We start from the raw sequence: 18184 nt of genomic DNA on the forward strand, positions 1-18184 counted from the left end.
TGGAGAGTGGTGGAGAGTTAAAGAGAGGGAGAGAAAACACTGTGGTAGAGTGGAAAGAGAGCTATTTTTGGAACCAGAAGACCTAGGTTCTGGATTCTTTTCTATTGGCTTTAGTAGTGCTTTAGAGATATGCTAATTTAGGTAAGTCAATCTGAGTCTCAGTTTCTCTGTTTGAATGGACCCAGAAATAGTTGCATTACTACTAGCTTGCAGAATTGTAGAATATTTATTTATCTTATTTGATTACCTTCAAATAAGGTAATGGTGAACTCTAAAGAGCTAGAGAAATAGTAGCTATTGTTAAACTAAATTACATGAGGAACATTATTTCTAAATTGGATTATAGATTAAACATAAGTATATTTAACTTTACTTAAGAAATGAAACATTTATGATCAAACTTTTAAAAACTGAAGGGTATTTTCAATATGTCTAGAGGAGTTTGCTACCTAAAGTCATTACATTGCAAATATGTATGTGAAGCAAATAATCCTTTTGTTGTACAAGGCTCATTTATCTATTGCATTATATTGTATTATGTTGACTTGGATTGGGTTGTATTGTTGTAAATCTCTATTTTCAAATATTCGCTCTACTGAAATTGGTAAGTCTACAAATCAAATATGTAATGTCGCCATCTGTTAACCACTTCTACCATTCTGCTTATTATAGTTGTGCTCTAACAAAAATCCCATATCTTATTACTTTCAGTCACTAGTGGCAAGGCAAGCAACTCAAGCTATTCTGAGAGTTAGTAAAAATGTTTATTACGAATATGGCCCTGGTGCAACAACAATCTGTAAGTATTATTTCTTAAGCTCTTTGAAAATAGTCAATTGTTACAGAAGCATATATATTATAAAATATAATGTCATTATGTTATAATAGAATTTTTCTCTATATAATCTTCTATATATTGTGTAGAGTATATTTTTTCTCTCCCTCTCTTTAATTCTCTAACATATAATGTAATTACATTATAATATAATTTTTCTCTATATAATCTTCTATATACTCTATAGAGTATATTTTTTCTCTCCCTCTCTTTAACTCTCTATCACTCTCCATATATATTACACGACATATAATGTATGTGTGAATATATTATATATGTTGCATTTATCTTGTTGCAGTCATTTTAGAAACAGAAACTTCACCTGTACTGTTTAGTAACTCTTTCTCTCCCCCCCTTTATCAGCCTTCTTCTCCCCATAATATTATATACATATTATATATAGTAACTACATATACACATGTGTATACATAAATACATATATACATGTATATAATTGTATGTTACATTCCTCTCTGTTGCAGTTATTTTAGAAACAGAAACTTCACCTGTGCTATATAGTAATATACACACTTATACTATACTTGTGTATATATTAGTAATGATATATAGTAACTTGTGCTATTTAGTGACTTATAAAAATATGCACATGTACAGACTATATGTGTGTATGTATGTACTTATGTATGTTGCTAAATAGTACAGGCAAAGTTTTTGTTTCTAAAATGACTGCAACAGAGAGGAACGTGACATACAAATAAGTGTAACATTCACCAATAAGTTATCAAATAGAGTAAAACATTTACAACAGTTTTCTACAATGGAAAAAATCTACACTGGAGGAATGGCAGGAGTATACTATGGTACCAAAATGAAGATTGTTTAACACTCTCTGAGATGCTGTTCTTTAGACTTTTCAGCCTAGTGTTTTAGGCCTCCACAATCTAGCCCGAAATTGCCTCAGAAGCCTAAGCGTATGTGGCATTTACTCTTTGCTTTACCACAGAGAAGCATTACTGTTAATGTTCCATGATTACGGTCATGAGAACAAACCCCAAAATCTGAAAGTTTTAGAAAGAAATGTATTTGGTCATTTGGTAGAGGAAAAAGCTAGAAGAAGAGGTGTCTTCCTGTCCAGTCTCTACCAGGTTTTCATTATATAGGGTTCAGATGAGAGTACCAGCATAAGCAGTCAAGCAAGATTGCAGAGGAGGTGGGGCAGCCTGGTGGCACAGCGGATAGGGCACTGGCCTTGAAGTCAGGAGGAGCTGAGTTCAAATATGACCTCAGACCAAACACTTGACACTTACTAGCTGTGTGACCTTGGGCAAGTCACTTAACCCCAATTGCCTAAAAATTAAAAAAAAAAAAGATTGCAGAGGAGGCAGTTTCTAGACAAGGTCCATTGAGAGGCACATCAATAAGTGTAAACATTCAAATTTTTGAGATGTAAGCATAAACACTCAGATTTGGGGAACCCAAAACACAAGCATTGGATGCACCCAAGACTGGTTGTGATATAAGCATTCCTTTCAGCCATAGAGCTTCCCTGGAATATCTCTGTCGCTGAGGGAGATAGGATTGAAAACATAAAAGATCCAGAAGACATAGTCTGACTCGTGAACAGAGAAGGATAGGACAAAACAAACATATGTGATACAGGTGATATGACTCAAGGACAATTACAAAGCAACATATTATTAAGTATAAAATATTATTAATTAATTAAATTAATTAAAAACATTATTAAGTACAAAATATTATTAATTAATTTAATTAATTAAAATAATTAATTATTAATATATTATTAAATATAAAATAACAGCTATAAAACATATATAAGTGCTGGATGGATGGGGAACAAGAGTGATATCAGAGCAACAGCACTTGTGAAGGCTGCCTAGAAGATGTGAATTTTGAGTTGAAACTTGATGGACCTAGGGCAGAGCCAAGATGGCAGAGAGAAAGCAGTGACTGTCTTGAGCTCTCTCCCAAAGCCTTCCAAATACCTACATAAAGTGGCTCTAAACAAATTCTAAAGCAGCAGAACCCACAAAAAGAGTGAAACAAATTTCCAGCCAAAGACAGTCTGGATGGTTGATAGGAAAGGTATATCGTGCTGGGCAGGGAGAGGAGCGCAGTTTGGCATGGGCGCGCAGGCCGCAGCGACCCTGGAGCAGGCCTCAGAGGACTGAATCGGGGGCAGCTGTAGCGATTTCCAGACGTCTCAACCCATGAACGCCAAAGACAACTGAGAAGGTCAGTGGGAAAAGTCTGTGACTGCGGTGAGTGAGGAGCTAAGTCTCAGCCGCAAGTCTGGAGCGCAGCCCAGGGCCACAGGCTTTTTACTGAGCTTCTGGCCCACAGACTGAGGGGCAATCAAGTGACTGCTCAGAGGCAGATTACAAGGATCTCTTTGCCAGTGCTGAGGCAGGAATCTCTTGCTTTAGCGGTGCTTGGATCTGGCTCACAGTTCTGAGGGGCAGTCCTGGGGCTAGGAGGAATGCTGGTGTGGTGAAGCTTGTTGTGGTTGGGGAGAGGAAACACCTTGCCCCTTATCATGCCACCTTGGAAGAACTGAAAATTTACAGTCCCTAGAAGTAGCTCTGAAAACAGCTGTACAAACCCCCGAAGCTTGGGACAGTACACTCTTCACATTGGAAGCAGACTTTTACCTTAACAAAGAGTTTAAAACTCAAGTAATTGGCCAGGATCATGAGTAAGCAGCGCAAAAAGAGTCAGACTATATTATCTTACTTTGGTGACAAAGAAGATCAAAACATACAACCAGAAGAACACAACAAAGTCAAAGCTCCTACATCCAAAGCCTCCAAGAAAAATATGAATCAGTCCCAGGCCTTGGAAGAGCTCAAAATGGTTTTTGAGAATCAAGTAAGAGAAGCAGAGGAAAAACTGAGAGTGATGCAAGAAAATCATGAAAAACAAGTCAACAGCTTGCTAAAGGAGACCCAAAAAAATACTGAAGAAAATAACACCTTAAAAAATAGCCTAACCCAAATGGCAAAAGATGTCCAAAAAGCCAATGAGGAGAAGAATGCTCTAAAAAGAAAAATTGGCCAAATGGAAAAGGAAGTCCAAAAGATTACTGAAGAAAATACTTCCTTAAAAATTAGAATAGAGCAATTGGAAGCTAGTGACTTTATGAGAAATCAAGACACTGTAAAACAAATCCAAAAGAATGAAAAATTAGAAAACAATGTGAAATATCTCATTGGAAAAACAACTGACCTGGAAAATAGATCCAGGAGAGAGAATTTAAAAATTATTGAAGTATCTGAAAGCTATGATTAAAAAGAGAGCCTAGACATCATCGTTCAAGACATTATCAAGGAAAACTGTCCTGATATTTTAGAACCAGAGGACAAAATAGAAATTGAAAGAATCCACCGATCTCCTCCTGAAAGAGATCCCCAAAGGAAAACTCCTAGGAATTTTGTAGCCAAATTCCGGAGTTCCCAGGTCAAGGAGAAAATATTACAAGCAGCCAGAATGAAACAATTCAAGTATTGTGGAAACACAGTCAGGATAACCCAAGATTTAGCTGCTTCTCCATTAAGGGACCGCAGGGCATGGAATATAATATTCCGGAGGGCAAAGGAGATAGGATTACAACCAAGAATCACCTACCCAGCAAAACTGAGTATAATCCTGCAGGGGAAAAAATGGTCACTCAGTGAAATAGAGGACTTTCAAGCATTCTTGATGAAAACACCAGAGTTGAATAGAAAATTTGATTTTCAAATACAAGACTTGAGTGGAACATGAAGAGGTAAACAGGAAAGAGAGTATCATAAGAGACTTATTAAGGTTGAACTGTTTACATTCCTGCATGGAAAGATGATATTTGTAACTCATGAGACCTTTGTCAGTATTAGGGTAGTTGGAGGGGAAAAAATTATATGTATGTATATATAGATATAGATAGATAGATAGAGGGCACAGGGTGAGTTGAAAATGAAGGGGTCATATCTGGAGAATAAAATTAAGGGGTGAGAGAGGATTATACTGGGAGAAGGAGAAAGGGAGAGGTAGAACGGGGTAAATTATCCCACAAAAAAAAAAACAGAAAAGAAAAGGCTCTTACAGTGGAGGGGAAACAGGGGAAGGTGAGAGGGAATGAGTGAATCTTATTCTCACAGGATTTGACTTAAGGAGGGAATAACATACACACTCAATTGGGTGTGGAAATCTGTCTTACCCTACAGGAAAATAAGGGGGGAAGGGGACAAGAGAGTAGGAATATGATAGAGAGGAGGGCAGATTGGGAAAGGGAGTAATCAGAAGCAAATACTTCTGAGGAGGGACAGGGTCAAAAGAAAGAATAGAATAAATGGGTGGGCGGGATAGGATTAAGGGAAATAGAGTTAGTTTTTCACAGCATGTCTACTATGGAAGTGTTTTGCATAACTGCACATATATAACCTATATTTAGTTGCTTGCCTTATCAGTGAGGGTGGGTGGGAAAGGAGGGAGAAAATTTGGAACCCAAAGTTTTAAAAACACATGTTTAAAAAAAATGTTTTCACATGCATCTGGGAAATAAGAAATACAGGAAATGGGGTACAGAAATCCATCCTGCCTGACAGGAAAATTGAAGGGGAAGGGGATAAGAGAAGAGGGGGAGAGATAGAAGGGAAGGCAGACTAGGGGAAGGGGTATTCAGAATGCATGCCATGTTTGGGTGGGGGGAGGGGCGAGATGGGGTGAAAATTTGGAACTCAAAATCTTGTGGAAGTAAATATTGAAAACAAAAAAATAAATAAAAATTACCATTAAAAAAAAAAAGAAACTTGATGGACCTAATGGAGGAAAGCTAACATTCTACACATGGGGAAATTCTGAACAAAATCAGAGTTAGGATAAATAGGTTATACAAAAGGGATAAGCACAAGCTTAATTTGGCTTGGCTTAAGAGAATTGTGGGGAATAAGGAGTAATGAATTAGAAGAGGTGAGCATGGAAAGATATGGAATAGAGGGTTTTGAATAATGCTAAATAGAGAGTAAAATTTGATATAGGATACAATAGGTAGCTCTTTTGGTTTTTGAGTAGGGTAATGCTTTTTTTTTTAGTAATGCTTTTTTAAAAGAGTTGTTTGAGCAAGATTATTCTGGCAACGTTTCAGAATATATTGGAAAATTGAGGATGAGAGTTAGAAAGACTAATTATGAGGGACTATTGTTATAACACAGGCATAAAATGATGGTCTGGATTTTGGTGGTAACTATGGAAAGAGAAGAAGAAACATATTCAAACAATATGAGGTAGGGGGAATGGAGCACATATACCTAGCACAGTGCTCTGCACACACAACATTGCTCAGTGAAAGTTTGGTGAATTTAATTGATAAAGGACATTGGTTTGGAAGAGTTAGATGATTAGCTCAGTTTTCGATATGCACAGTTTTAGTTGTTATTGAGACATTGGAAGATGAAGAAACAGTAAAGGAAATAGAGAGGGCTGGAGGAGATTCACAATGACAAAATACAGAACCAAAGGAGAATGGAATTTCAAGATGGATTGTAGTTAATTATTTACTCACTGAGTGCTTAAGGCATTCGCCTGCTATGTATACCCACTGTACTAAATGCCATTAGTAATATAAAATGCAGTTGAAACGCCCTCTTCCCCCACCCCTCCAAAGATGAAAACTTAGAAAAAGACCATTGGATTTAATCATGAGAAAAAGCAGTTTTACTGGAGTGGTTAATGGTGGTTAAAAGGCGATTAGATGTAGATAGCTTGATAAAGCATTTGATAAGCACTTACTATGTGCCAGCCACTATGCTAAGTGATGGGAATGCAAAAAACAAGAAAGCAAGACAGTCTCTACTCTTGAGGACCTTACCTTTGACTAGGGCAAGACAAACCATAAATTGGAGTTAGAAAGGGAATGGGTAAGTGAGTAAGGTTCTTGCTGGGGCCAGGCAGCTAGTATGAAAGTGGAGCAGACTGGAGATGAGCTACAAAGTGAATTACAAAGTGAATGGCTGGGGCTCTTCAAGATATATTGATTCTAAGGCAGAGGATCCCCAATTGGTGAGCAGGCCTTAACTACTATGACAATAACAATAACAATCTCCTCCAGCCTTCTCTGTTTCTTTTGCTGCTTCCTCATCTTCCTCCCTTTAACTATTAGGGTGCCCCAAAGAAGTCTCCTCTTGGATGTTCCAATAAAACTAAAACTGTGCATGTGGAAAATTGAGCTCATCATCTAACTCCTCCAAACCAATATCCTTTCCCAATTAAATTCGTCAACTTAGCTACTATAACAACAATAACAGCAACAGCTAACATTTATATAGAACTCTAAGGTTTGTAAATCACTTTACATGTTATTTTACTTACTCAAGAATCAACTAATAGAGTTTCAGGAAGATCATTGCATGAGTGTCCATGGCTAATCCTAGTTTCCTTTAATCATATTAAGATAATATCATCTAAAAAAATTTGCCCTAGAAGAAGGCCATTTGAAGATCTTTCTTTGGCCATGGCAACCTCTGAAACAAAAAATTTTCACAATGGCTCTCAGTTTTGTATGGTCACCTCTTTCCATAGTGATGGTCATAGAGCAGTGGAAAAGGAGGCAGAGAATGCCAAGAATCATATTTTTTAGGCCATCCATAAATAATAACTTAGCTGTTGGTACTCTTAATGTGAGATTCTTATCCAAAGAGCAAGTGGACATATCTTCATTCATTCATATCATATCATTCATAGTCAGTCCTATCAATTTAACATTCTGGATATGATTGACCAGAAGACAAAAGGAAGGTGCAGCTAAATGGGCTGATGGTTCACAGCTTTTCCTTGGAGTGGGAAAGAAAAATGAGTTGGTTTTCATCACCTATCCAAAGGTAACAAGGAACATAATTTCATGGGACATTTGGTCATCTTCCATAGCATTGCTCATGATAAGTATTTGCAAAACCAGCGTCATTATAAAAATAATTGCAACTTATGTACCAGTATCTATTATGAAGAAATAGTGGAATTTTAAGAAGAACATAAGACCCTCCAAATTAAAGCAACATATTCTTTGGTACAAGACAACTTTCAAAAGTAAGCATAGGGGCTGATGGTGAAAAATATGTTGGAAAATATGTTTCAGGAGTAAGGAACAAGAAAAGTCAAAGACTTGTTTGTCGTCACACAGATGACTTCAACATGCCCTTTTTACTTTTACTAGAATGGAGAGTGCACAAAAGGAAATCTGTTGCCAAGTTATCATTTCTACCTTCACACCATCTCTAGTCTACACCCGCTTCTCAGCAATCACACAGCTGCCACCTTGGTGTAGGCCCTTGTCATCTCATGCTTTGCCTATTGCAATGGTCTTCTGCTTGGTCTCCCTGTCTCAAATCTCTTCTCTTTCCAGTCCATCCTCTACTTAATTACCAAAGAGACGTTCTAAAGTGCAGGGCTAGCCAAGTTACCCTGTACTTCAATGGTGTTAAACTCAAATAGAAATTGGGGCTACTAAACCATATGTAAAAATATCTTTGGGGGGCCACATCTTGACTTAGAAAACCACATATTAACATTATCTATGTTATATTGTGTTTTTATTAATTTGGTTAAATATTTCCCAATTCAATTTTAATCTGGTTCAGATGGACAGGGTAGTGTTGTGGCCACAGTGTGACTTGTCGGTCTATGTTTAATACTCTGCATTACTCAGTAAACTCACGTTGTTCCTTGCTACCTTCAGGATCAAATATAAAATCCTTTATTTCATTTTTTAAAACTTTCCACAACCTGCCCTCTCTTTGCTTTCTAGTCTTCTTATACTTTACTCCTGTTTACTATTCTAAGACTCAGCTATTATAAATGCTTAAATATACATTCATTCATTCATTAATTTCTTCTTTCATTTTATTCATTCATTTAAGGCCTACTTGTGGAGACTTTTTTTTTTAAATTAGGAAAAGAATAAAGGAAAAAGTATTTATTAAGTATTAACTAGGTGTAAAGCACTGGGCTAAGTGTTGGGGATTCTAATATAAAAGTAAGTCAGTCCCTGTTCTCATAGAGCTCACATTCTAATACAGGAGGTTTCAGTGGCAACTCAAAAGAAATGGTCCAGTGGTATATATTTTTTGGTTCAGTGCCAAAACAGAGGGTAATGCATCTTCTTTATTTTCACTGTAACACTCACTCTCTTGCCTTCCTAACCTCCCCCCCCCCACCTGAAGGCCAGGTATATTACATCTCACTTTTCCTCCAGGTTTTCTAGTACACTGAAAGGGTTTTAGGGGTATGTAGGCTCTCTGCCATTGGCTCTAGCCCCAACTTCTGATATTCCTCTAAGTGTGGGGGGGATCCCCTGCACTCCAGTTCCACTTAACCACTTAGCTTTGTAAAAGCTAAAAGGTTAGCTTTTACAAAGGAATATTTACTTCAAAAGACATATTCACAAATATATAAACTCATTCCCCCCAACACACGGGAGGTATAATTCCACCCCCAACCCACTCTTGGGGAGGGAGAAAGGATTAGGTACATAGCTAAGCTCAGTTTCTAGACAGCCCACAGTCCTACCTTCCAAATCTAGCCCCCTACCTTACCTAGGACTTCAGTCCCAGGTACACTGGCTTTTCCATCTTTCCTACTGGGTTGGCTAACTGCAATATCTTGCCTAGAATTCTGGTTTTAAGGTCACTATGACTTGAACTTCTGGGGTCTGGTGGGGATCACTGCTGGTACCTGAAACTAAGAAGGACCCCGGCCCCAATTCTCAGAGCTGAAGCTTGGGTAAAAGGGAGAGAATGTACCCTTCCCCTCTCAGTTCAGTTCATGATATCCACAATGAAGGTTGACTGCAAGCTTTGCCTTCTGGACGCAGCAGGAAAAGATACACAGGGAAGAGAAAGACTATCTCAGTTTGACCAATTTTAACGATGCAGCCTGTTTGATTTAAGCAGCCAACCAAAGGAGGGTATTCCCAGCCAGTGGTAAGGGAATGTGGTAGGGGAACCAGGGTGCCTCTACATTAGGGGATCTTGAAATGCTCCAACGCCCTCATTAGATTATTTTTTCATGAGTAAAACCCTATTAGATGTTGAACCATTGGACAGTGCCAAGGACTTTGGTATTATAACTTTCTTTTCTGGGTCTCTGCTGAGGAGGTGGGGCTAAAGGGTCAGTTGCCAGGTCCACATCCATAAGGGTTGCTTTCCTGGATAACAACTGGGGTGGAGAAGGCAGTCAGGAAACAACGGATATTTGTGGGGATGAGGTGCTGTTGTTCCCAGGTCTCTTGGCTTCTTTATATTTTTATTAATAAAGTTAATATGACCCTGTATCTTTTTTGCATGGCCATTTCAGAAGCACTTTCTGAACAAATTATTATCTCTATATTCACATGAGGAAACTGAAGCTTGTGACTTGCCCAGGGTCACATAGCTACTAAGTGCCAGGGCTGAGAGTCAAATCCAGGTCTTTTGACTACAAGTCCAATATTTTTCCCATAATAACATATTGTCATGAGATTGACTGGTACTACTTTATGTCCATCCTAAGTTTATAAACTTGAAGGGAGGTAAGAAAAATGCTGCATTCAATTCAACATTTATTAAGTACTTATTATATACCAGACACCACGGCTACAAAGACAAAACTCATTTTCTCATTTGAGCCTCACAACCGAGGTATAAAAAGTTTAAGTTACTTGCCCATGGTTATACAGCTAGTAAGTGTCTTCTTGTCTTTAATTCTAGACCTTAATCCACTATACAACCCTGCCTCTCCGTGTAGACATAGTTACAATTTAATTAAATAAATCTTTACTAAGTGCCTCCTCTTTACAGATAAGTATAATACAGTACAGTTTGAGGAGGAAACAAGGTCTGTCGACTGGGAATGGGAAGAATCAAAAAAGCTTTACATAGGAGAGATAGCAAGTGAGGTGAATTTTGAAGGATTCAGAGAGAAGGTATGGAAGGAGTACATTCCAGGAATGAAGAATCCCTTGATTCTATTAGATTTCTTTTTGGTAGGAAGCAGAATTTGAGGTCGTAACGTAGTATTATGTATTTCAGTTATCCTGGGGCACCTATATTTCACATGGTAATTAACTTATTCATATTTTTCCAGATTTATCTCCTGGAGGTTCAGATGACTGGGCCTATGACATGGGCATCAAATATTCTTTTACTTTTGAACTTCGAGACAAAGGCCAATATGGATTCTTGCTTCCAGAAAGATTTATCAGACCAACAGTGACAGAAATTTTTGCAGCTGTCTATTCAATAGCTTCTCATGTCATCCTTAACACTTAATATGCCCCATTTCAAATAACTGATTTCATGATAGCAGGACCCAATTATTTTGCCAGATTTTAAAAATAATTATTAGTTTAGATAAAGGGATTTCCTACTCTTTCAGGTTTTTACCAAAGGGATATAGTCAGCATAAATACTGCTTTTATGGGGAAAGGGGTGGGGGCGGGAGTAAGATAACCCAGTATCTCAAGTTTTATCTTTGTAAGTCATTTAAAAAGCCAATCCTATGTCCTTGCTGACTGGAAATGGTACATCAAATTTAATGACTGCAATGAAGGAGCAAGAAAAAGTGTCAGTATCTATCAACTTTTGGTCCAAACTTTCAACAAATTTCTTCTTATACTTCAAATAAAAGAAAGCAAGACATTACTTTCTTCTTCTGACCTAGATTTTGTTATGTGGGTAGTGGACAATGGTCTAGATCTGCTATTTCATCTGTGGCGCGGACATCTATTGTGGAAACTTTTCCAACTCTGAAGTAATTGAAGTAATGTAGCCAAGATCAGAAGTCAGAGGCAGTTCTTGAATGTAGGTCTTCCCCAACTTCAAGCCCTATTCATTACCTCAGGGTATATAATTAATATATATATATATACATTATATATATATTTGTCATATCATATATGACCTTTTTCTTACAAAAAGAGAAAAAAATGGTCCTGACCCTCAAGAAACTTACAATATAAGTGTCTTCACCTCTCTCCATCCATTCAAACAATATTTTCCTGAATAGTTTGGGCTGCAGCGCCCCTTGCAGCTCTGAAATTTTTCTGTATGTAATTTTCTGTTGTCTCCTACTCTTTGGGTATATTATTAATGTATATATATATATATAATATATATTTATCATATTATATATGATCCTTTTCTTAGCCCTACTTCTTGGGAATACTCAGTCTTTTTTTTTTTTGGCTAGGCAATGGGGTTAATGGACTTGCCCAGGGTCACACAGCTAGTTAAGTGTCAAGTGTCTGAAGCTGGATTTGAATTCAAGTCCACCTGATTCCTGGGCCGGTGCTCTACCCACAGAGCCACCTAGCTGCCCCTGGACTCAGTCTTGAAAGAAATTTGCTACCGTCCACTTGCATAGATTGGGAGAAAACAGAAAATTACATACAGAAAAATTTCAGAGCTAAAAAGGGCCCTGGAGCCCAAACTTTTCAGGAAAATATTGTTTGAATGGATGGACAGAGGTGAAGACACTTAGACTGTAAACTCCTTGAGGAGCTTTTTGTACACTTAGCTTAATGTCTGGCACATAGTAGGCGTTTAATAAATGTTTATTGAATAGAACTGAATTAAGATCGCACAGCTAGTGTAAATGGCAGTCAGGACTAGAACTTTCACCAATACTCTTCAATAAATATTTGTTGAATGAATGAAACAAGTTATAAGAATTAACGTAGCATTTTATGTATTTAGTATACGTCCTGTTAGAAATTTTATGATGGACCAGCTTTCCTGCGGTGTAAACGGGTAAAAACGAATGGGAGCCTTTTCTAGCCGCCCAAAGCTGTCTGCATAACACAGACTCCGCCCCCTCTAGGCTTAGTCTTTCGGAGGAGGCGTAGCCTCGGGGGGCGTGCCCGTGACGAGCAGAGCGTGCGCACTGACGACTAATCCGGGGGCTACGAGGAGAGGCGTGCCCGTGACGAGTGGAGCGTGCGCACTGACGACTAATCCGGTGGCCGGAAACTGCCTCTACCCGGTCCAGTGATCTCTCGGCTTCCGGCGACGAAGCGGAGGGGGATCTGTGCGCGGCCCGATCGTCTCTTCCCGGAGGCTTCTTCTCCTCTGCCCTCCCTCGAGTCTCTCCCCACCTTTGCCCTCCTCCTGCTCCTGCTCCCTCCGCTCCTCTTCGCGCTCCCCCGCCCGCGGCCCGCCTCTTCTCCCGGCTTTTCCACCCCTCGCCTGACCCTGGCTAAGCGGCGGGCGGGCTCCGTTTCCCAGCAGCCCCCGGGGGCCCCCGCGAGCCGAGGGTCCGTTCCCGGGAGCCGCGCACGCTGCTCCTCCTCCTCCCGAGGCTCGGGCCGTGGGCAGGGAGTTGCCTCCCCCGCTCCTCGGGGCGGTGGCGGGGGTGGAGGCGGTGGCGGGGGCGGTGGCGGCGGCGGAGGCGGGGGCGGCGGGGGCGGCGGGGAGCGCCCTCGGAGGGAGCTCGGGGCGGAGGTAAGCTGTCCGTGTTTACGTCTGTGCGGGCGAGGGGGCGGGGCCGGGGGGAGGGACCGAGGCGGGCGCGTGCTGATAGGACGGACTGGCTGCACCCCGTCGGGAAAGCGGGGAGTGCCCGGGTTCGAACCCCACCTCGCATTGCTCACTGCCTGTGACTTTGGGCAGCCTCCCCTCACCACTGGGCTTCAGTGTCTTCCTCTGTAAAATGAAACATTTGCATGAGATGGCATCTGCATGAGATGGCATCTGAGGCAAGCTGGCACGGGCTTGGAGTCAGGAAGACTTGAGTTCAAACCCAGCCTCAGCACGACCCCGGGTGCACTTCAACCATTTGCCTCGGTTTCCTCATCTGTAAAATGGAGATAATAATAGCACCTACTTTCCAAGGTTGCTGTCAGGAACAAATGACATAATAATTGTAAAGCACTTAGCATAGCGCCTGGCACATAGCAAGCAATCTGTAAATGTTAGCTATTATTATTATTATTATTATTTCATGAATCCGGTGTGACCCTCACCCCATTGCTCCTATTCCTCATAAGAAGAAGCATTTATGAAGTGCTTACTTACAGACATACTTACATACAGTATGATAATCTCTGAGAATGAAAAGAAGATTCCTTTCCATGCCTGAGTAACCCATCTATAGAGCTGCGCAGTGCTGTCCTCCTTTATCCGGGCCATTAGGAGTTGTGCTAAGGGGATCACTTACCTATCTACAAAAAAATGGCAAAAAGTAATTTCTGCTCTCAAAGAACTGATATTTATGGGGGAGCAACTATGTACAAATAAAGTAAATGCAGGATAAATTGGAGAAAATCTTGGAGGGAAGGCACTAATATTAAGAAGAATTGGGAAAGGCTTCTTGCAGAAGGTGGGACTTAGTTGAGACTTTAAGGAAGCTTGGGAAGCCAACAGGCAAAGGAAAAGAATTCGAAAGCAGATGGGCAGCTATTGAAAATCACTTTTGTAGTCATTTTTATTGTGTAGACTAATAAGGAGAGAGGCAGTGTGGCTTAGTGGATGTAGGCCTAGACTAGTTTGGAGGCAAAAAGGTCAAATCCCACTTCTGTCACTTAACCTCTCTGTGCCACAAGCGGCTAAATAAGATTATACTTTATACCAAAAGGTAGAGACCTGCGTTAGTGTTCAGAGTTTTCTTATTTGGAGTTGTCCATACCAGTGAAATCCCAACAAGTATGAAAAAGACCAATAAAATGGCATATTTTATCTCCTCATTTCCCACCTGGTTGCATGACCTTAGTTGGGACTTCTCTGACTTCACCATTCTCAACGAAACTCTTTAATGGCATAATCTCATTCATCATCCTAAAATCCCCTCAGCCCTTGATACCCCACCTCTTTACTACCCTCTGTCCTTGCTCCCTCTGCTTTTCACCTTCCTTTTGTGTTTTTTCTTGCCTCATTCCTTGAGGGCAGGGACTGTCTTTTCACTGTGTTTAGCACAATGTATGTCACTTAGTAGGTGCTTAATAAATGTTGATTGATTGATTTGCTTTTCCTATTACTATAATTATTGAGATTTTGATAATTAGTTACATTTAGGGTAGAGGTTTTTCAGCTGTGTCTGACTTTCCCTAACCTTTTCTGGAGTTTTCTTGGCAAAGATATTGGAGTGGTTTGCCATTTCCTTCTCTAGGTCATTTTACAGATGAAGAAACTGAGACAAATAGGGTGACTTGCCCAGGGTCATGTAGCTAGGAAGTGTCTGAGGCTAGATTTGAACCCAGGTCTTCCTGACTCCAGGCCTGGCACTCTATCCACTGAGCCACCTAGCTGCCCCAATTAGTGAACTTTAGGTTAGAGATTTTTTTATAGACTCCTATCCAAATTATATTGGATGAGAGAAGGGAACTTCTGTGAGAAATGTAAAAAAAAAAAAAGGTAAGACAGATGGGCTCTGCTAACAGATTGGATATGGAGGGTGAGAGAATGAAGAGGTGAGGCTGGCACCAAGGTTTCAATTCTGGGGGACTGGGAGATTGTAGTGCCCTTGACAGTAATAGGGAAGGTTGGGAGGGAAGTGGTTTTGGGGCAATGACAGTGAGTTCAGTTTTGGAAATGTTGAGTTTAAGATGTCTATTTTATTGGCTTAATTACATCTTCCTTTAGTTTGGAGGATAGAGGAGAATTATACTTTAACTGTATATTTTTCCATTTTTCTTTGTGAGTCAGAATTTTTTAAAGGTTTTGAAAGTTACTTTAAATTATCACAGTTGGAGATATAGTTATAAATTAATATGGAGGAAATGGTCTTTGTGGTAGCTAGTGAAGGATGAATAACAAATCAGAAATGGAAGAAGGAAGTAATGAACATGTAGAAAAGAAAGGTAAGGAGATCAGAGGTGTGTACAGAAGACACAGGAAGTTTCTTTGGGTTGATAGGTAAAAGAAGTTAAAAATTTCTTTGAGTTATTGTCTTGGATGTATGAAAATGGTTGGTAGAAAAAAATTTGTTCTTTTTGTCTTCAAGATACTCCCTGTCTTTTATATGCAAAATAAGGAATATTAGGTTGCAATAATAAAACTTGAGGACATTTGATTTTTGTGATTATAAAATAGCTCCCTGGGAATTGGCTGCTCAATGGGCAGCCCCAGAAAATTCCCTTACCTGCCCTTGGAGATTTTCCTCTTCTTTCCCATCACCCCTTGATGAGGCCTGGAATCCCCCATCTGTGTCCTGCTTCCTCTTGGTAGCAGTCAATCAGAAAACACGTATTAGTTGTTTTACTATGTTCCAGGTACTATGCTAAGGGCTGGGGATACTAAAACAGGCTGAAACCCAAAACAGCAACAAAATCAAAATGGTGCCTGTCTTCAAGGAACTTACAAGCTAATGAAAGAGTCAACATGCAAATATATGTAAAGCAAACTATAACTAGGATAAATAGGAAATAATTAACAGAGGGCTGGCACTAGAATAAAGAAGAGTTGGAAAAGCTTGAGAAAGACAAATTCTGTATTTGGTATCGAATTTCCTTCTCTCCTACTGGCCATTATCTCAGCACCTTGTTTCATTTCTGCCCAGGAGAGTTACTGAGTTGAGGTGTTTTTCATCTACTTTGCAGAAGCTTACTTTGGTCCTATGTATATCTATTATTTATTTATTTATTTTTTTAGTGAGGCAGTAGGGGTTAAGTGACTTGCCCAAGGTCACACAGCTAGTAAGTGTCAAATGTTTGGTGTGAGGTCGGATTTGAACTCATATCCTCCTGACTTCAGGGCCGGTGCTCTATCCACTGCACCAGCTAGCTGTCCCCCTATGTGTATCTAAAGACCTGTTATTACTACCTTGTGTATCTTTGCATTTGAAGCATAAAAGGAAAAAAGGGCAATTTAAACCATTTTGAGCTTTTTCTGTATATCGTTTCTAGCAGTAAGTCTACTAGGGGAAGAAAAACTGAGAAACGGTTTTCTGTTTAGTTAAGGGCCAGGGAAGGAAAGAAACTTGGTAAGCAGTTGTTTATAAGTGTGCAAAGAGAAGTAAGGCAGGGCATTTCCTGGGGCCTTCAGAAGATTACAAAGTGGGCATTAGGGCTTAAGCCGTGGAGTACTACACTCTTGGAAGTATTGTTAAGAATTACTCAAAGGGCAAAAGAAAGATTTATAATGAGCTCGTGCAGGTTTTATGTAGCACGTTTTATGTAGCACACAAATAAGAATTATGTAGAACTGATGTAAAATATGCCATCAAGAGAATGTATGATCAAAAATGACAAGAATGAAAGATAACCAGTGGTTCTATTGAGCATACTTAGGATATCAAGAGAATTTGAGGATATGGGGAATTTGTGGGTGGATAAGAACAAGAATTCTCCCAGGATGGGCAGATAGGGATACCCCATAAAGAAGAGATCTAGGATCCTTTGGAGTATAAGCTGTGAGTGAGGAGGTCATTGACAAGCTAGAATGTTGGGCAAAATTTAATAGTGATAAATGTAATATTTACTAAGACAATTTTTTTTTTGTAAAAACTGCTGCTTTTTATGTTAGTGAGACAATATTAGAACATTTTGAACAGAGGAAGATTTTTAAAAACTTAGGAGTAAATAAAAATCTCAGTCACCATATTAACTTGACTAGCATAAATTTTATTTTATGTGGTGTATATCTTTAAAACAAAAACAAAATGCTCTGACGTGTGCTTTCTCTCTCTGCCTGAATTTGCATGTTCATCCTTGATCTCAACTGTAACCCTTCCCAGTTTCAGTGTAATAGTTCTGTTTGTGAGTTTGATCTCAGTTATTTAAAACCAAAGTATTTTATGATTTTTGTCTCTCTTTTTGGTTAAAGTAGTACAAGATGTCAAAAATTAGAAGAAAGGTCACAGTGGAAAATACCAAGACCATATCTGATAGCACATCCCGAAGACCAAGTGTATTTGAAAGACTTGGACCCAGTACTGGAAATACAGCTGAGGTGAGTCATTAGCAGTATAAACATGAGAGTCCTTTTGGAATTCCTCATGCTAAGTATTGGTTTGATTTAGCAAAGAACTGTTTGTTTTTAATATAGTAATGTTGATAAAGTTGTTTTGGTAGATTTTTTAATTATTTTATTTTTAGTTTTCAGCAATCATTTCCATACACTTTTGAGTTTTAAATTTTTCTCCACCTCTGTCCCCAAGACGGCATTCAATCTGATATAGGTTCTACATATACATTCCTATTAAACGTATTTTAACATTAGTCATGTTGTAAGGAGGAGTTAGAACCAATAGGAGGAACCACAAGAAAGAGGAAGCAAAACAAAACAGAAGGAAAAAAAAAGAGCAAATAGTATGCTTCAGATCTGCATTCAAACACCATAGTTCTTTCTTTGGATGTGGATAGCATTTTCCTTCATGAGACTTTTGGAGATGTCTTAGATCCTTGCATTGCTGAGAAGAGGTTTATCA

At 39.3% G+C, this 18184-nt stretch overlaps 2 protein-coding genes across 9 annotated transcripts in view; both read left to right on the top strand.

The window, feature by feature from the left end:
- The window catches only part of CPB2 (carboxypeptidase B2), a 58901-nt gene extending 47435 nt beyond the window's left edge, over window positions 1-11466 (top strand). The window contains exons 10-11 of the mRNA XM_027873774.1: window positions 712-799; window positions 10910-11466. Of these exons, the coding sequence (XP_027729575.1) occupies window positions 712-799; window positions 10910-11094 (273 nt within the window). The 3' untranslated portion in view covers window positions 11095-11466. The remainder of the gene's footprint in view (window positions 1-711; window positions 800-10909) is intronic.
- A 1756-nt stretch (window positions 11467-13222) lies between these two features.
- ZC3H13 (zinc finger CCCH-type containing 13) overlaps window positions 13223-18184 on the top strand; it is an 80060-nt gene continuing 75098 nt past the window's right edge. For 7 of the 8 annotated variants that reach the window (XM_027873566.1, XM_027873568.1, XM_027873569.1 and 4 more), the window contains exons 1-2: window positions 13223-13263; window positions 17581-17706. In XM_027873566.1, coding sequence (XP_027729367.1) covers window positions 17590-17706 — 117 coding nt within the window. In that variant the 5' untranslated portion in view covers window positions 13223-13263; window positions 17581-17589. The remainder of the gene's footprint in view (window positions 13264-17580; window positions 17707-18184) is intronic. The other variant, XM_027873567.1, reaches the window with a different exon arrangement.

Source organism: Vombatus ursinus, unplaced genomic scaffold, assembly GCF_900497805.2.
Source record: "Vombatus ursinus unplaced genomic scaffold, bare-nosed wombat genome assembly UNPS02014802.1, whole genome shotgun sequence".
In the NCBI taxonomy this organism is placed as follows: Eukaryota; Metazoa; Chordata; class Mammalia; order Diprotodontia; family Vombatidae; genus Vombatus; species Vombatus ursinus.